We start from the raw sequence: 3,059 nt of genomic DNA on the forward strand, positions 1-3,059 counted from the left end.
CCCCCCCCCCCCTGCAAGGGTTAAGTGCTTGTTTTCGTCTAGGTTAAAAAATTATATTCACCGGATCCGTGGAGCCCCTTTGCTCTTAGACCAGATCCCTCCGCCTCTCCCCCACCTCCGCTGCAGTGGCCTAAGGTCTCCGAATATCACATTCTATACATAGTGTATAGGACACGAGGACGTTGAGGGACATTTGATCACTGCTGCAGAAGAGGAGACAGGCTGGAGGGAGCGTATATCTTTTGGTATTTCTGAACCTAGGCAAATACAAGCATTTAACCCTCAGTGCTGGTTCACACCTGGGCTGATCGAAGCGCTGTAAAATGCTCAAGCAGTGGAATCCCATTAAAGGAGAACTATATGGGGTTAAGGCTTCTCCCCATAGTTCTCCTTAGGGTAACGGGAGGACACAAACTAGCGTCCCCCCGTCACCCTAGGCTCAGTATACCGCGAGCTGTAGCCGGTATACTGAGACGCTGAAGCGGATCCCGACAATTGTGCTGGGATCCGCCCAGCTGCGTGAGTACCCAAACTAGTAAAGGAGCTTCTTTTGGGGGCGTTTTTCCGTGCGTATCCATTAGGATACATTCTGATAGAATTCGTAAACCCGCGCTTTGTTGACCGCAAATCGCGGTCGAAACGCACGTCAAACGCGCATATTACGAACGCCCAAGTGTGAACCCAGCCTTACAGTGCGAGAGTAGCCCGACAGCAAGGGTCAGTACAAATGTTACCTGGAGTTTTTCATTAAGTTTCACCACTCCATTCGTCTATCGGAGCCCCCAGAACGACCTGGCTGGTGCGGTATGTGGGCCGTTGCCACGCCCAATCATTGAGACGGTGAATAACTGTGTGTATCTCCCCCACACAAGTGACACGATGCTTACTAAAGGTCTGGGCTCCCATGTCTGACAAATGGACAGAACGGCAGGGGAGAGTGGGAAGGGTAGGAATCAGTCGGTGGGGCGGTGGCAGGGGTTGAGCTATCAAGAGAACCTGTTTTTGCCCTAAATGGGCAAAGTAAAAAGAAATTCCTTTAAGGTGGCCGTAGACTTTTGGGGGGCAGTGGGATGTGCAGGCCAGATCCTAAGTCTGTCCTTTCTTTGGGTTTGCCCAGAAATGTGTACAGGTGAATGCTTTGGTGCCCATAGACGTGAGTTCGTCACTCTGAAATTGTCCAGGTGTGTGTGTAGAGAATTTCATGTCCTTTTCAGGGTTTTCGGGCCCGCTGGGAAATCTCTGCAGGAAATATCGGGACTGTAGACAAAGTTTCTCCATTGTATGATTGTATTGTTGGTGGTGCGGACAGTTTAGGAGAGATTCTGTATCGCAGAGTATTCTCAAACAATTCATCCCCACACAGCTCCCTCCTCGTGTATCACTTCCCCCTCCCTTTTTAGATTGTAAGCCCCCAGGGTCAGGGCCCCCCTTACCATCTTGTCTTGAATTGTATTGTGACTGTAATGTCTTCCTTATATTGTAAAGCGCTACGCAAACTGTTGGCGCTCTATAAACCCTGTATTATAATAAAAATGTATCTGCGTTTAGTAGATACGCCCCAGGTGCACCACGGCCCCATCTCCCTTGGGCCTGCGCCGGCGGATTTGGCTTTGCAGGGTGGAGATGGAAACATGTAGAGATATGACCTGTGTGAATAACACCCTGAGCACTTTCCACGCTTTCCCCTCCCTCTGCTGATTGGTGACTTATCCCTTTTTTTTTTTGTCTTTTCCAGCTGATTTTGGAGACTATGACCAGTATGAATCGCAGGATTTCCTGCAGCGATACGCTCTGTTTCCTGTGGTAAGAGCCGTCGCCCTTAACCCATCCGTGTGCCGTACAGAATAAGGAAAACCGCCATGCCCCGGCCTTGTTTGTTTTGTTTCCACTGTATTGCACCGCAACGGGCTCTCCGTCTGCCCTGCGGACTGTACAGATCGCCGTCCTATAGACGGGTTACTTGTTAAGCCGCCAAGAGCAAACAGCGCTGCCTGGCGAGATAAGGGAAAGGCAAACAAAGCCGATCTGTTGGGAAAATCCCAAACTAAATAAATCCGATCAATAAAATTAACATAAAGATGAGAATTCCTCTCCGCTGTCTATAGAGGAGACAGCCGACTTATTCCCAGGCGCAGACCCGAGGGGCGGAATCTCTGCCTGTATATGTCTGTGGCCATTGACTAAGTAAAGGAAAGAGCAGTTATTTGGGGCACAATACCCCTTTTTTGGGGAACTATTCAATATCAATGCGTTCTCGTACTCCTTAGTTGTTTAATCTGAAATTTGAAAAGATTTATTTAAAGCCAAACTGAACTTTTAGTTTCATGCCTCGTTCACACCAAGCGCATTCCAGGAGCAGTTACAGACCGGATCAAAACTGCGTCCAATGCATTCCAATGGTATTTTGGGGTGTAGTTCACACCGCAGCGTTCAGTTCCAGAGCAGGTTAAAAAAAAAACTGCAGCAAGCCCTATTTTACCTGCTCTGGAGCGCATGCAAACGCATAAAAAATGCATGCGAGCGCTCTGGAACTCAATGAAAGCCCATTTTAAACTTTTTTAAAAAAATGCCCGGAACGCAGCAAAAACGCGACAAAAAACGCAGCACAACCCACTGCACTGCGTGTGCAGAAACTCATGCAGATCTGGTCTGCATTTGGTGTGAACAAGCCCTTAATCAGCTAATCCCGTTCCTCATCAAAACCAAAGCTATGCAAAGAATTACATTTGGGTTTCTTTAAAAAAAAAATAGCCACGGCCTGAGTAAAAATCGTCCCTCGCCAACGTGCTGCATTGTGGAAGCAGTGGTCTCACTGCAGAGGTCTGACATGTCCTCTGCTTAGTCAGAGCTAGAGCTCTCTGATCAGCAAAGCTCATGTTCCCCACTGACTGGAATACAAATGAGTTTAAAATATTAATGATTACAAAATAGAAATAAAAAGAAAATCAGCAGAATAGTAATAGCCATGGGCAAGAAGGAGTTAATTAGGGTGAACAAAGGTTAATAACGGGGTAAATAGGAAAAAAATAATAATTTATTTTTTAATTGCCAGGTTTCTT

At 47.2% G+C, this 3,059-nt stretch overlaps 1 protein-coding gene across 1 annotated transcript in view; it reads left to right on the forward strand.

Annotated features, from left to right (window-relative positions):
- Positions 1–3,059, forward strand: part of PTPN21 (protein tyrosine phosphatase, non-receptor type 21) — a 43,179-nt gene that overhangs the window by 9,263 nt on the left and 30,857 nt on the right. Inside the window, exon 4 of the mRNA XM_018563356.1 lies at positions 1,736–1,803. Coding sequence (XP_018418858.1) covers positions 1,736–1,803 — 68 coding nt within the window. The remainder of the gene's footprint in view (positions 1–1,735; positions 1,804–3,059) is intronic.

The sequence above is a fragment of the Nanorana parkeri genome, unplaced genomic scaffold (assembly GCF_000935625.1).
Source record: "Nanorana parkeri isolate BGI_ZX_2015 unplaced genomic scaffold, ASM93562v1 scaffold658, whole genome shotgun sequence".
Lineage (NCBI taxonomy): Eukaryota > Metazoa > Chordata > Amphibia > Anura > Dicroglossidae > Nanorana > Nanorana parkeri.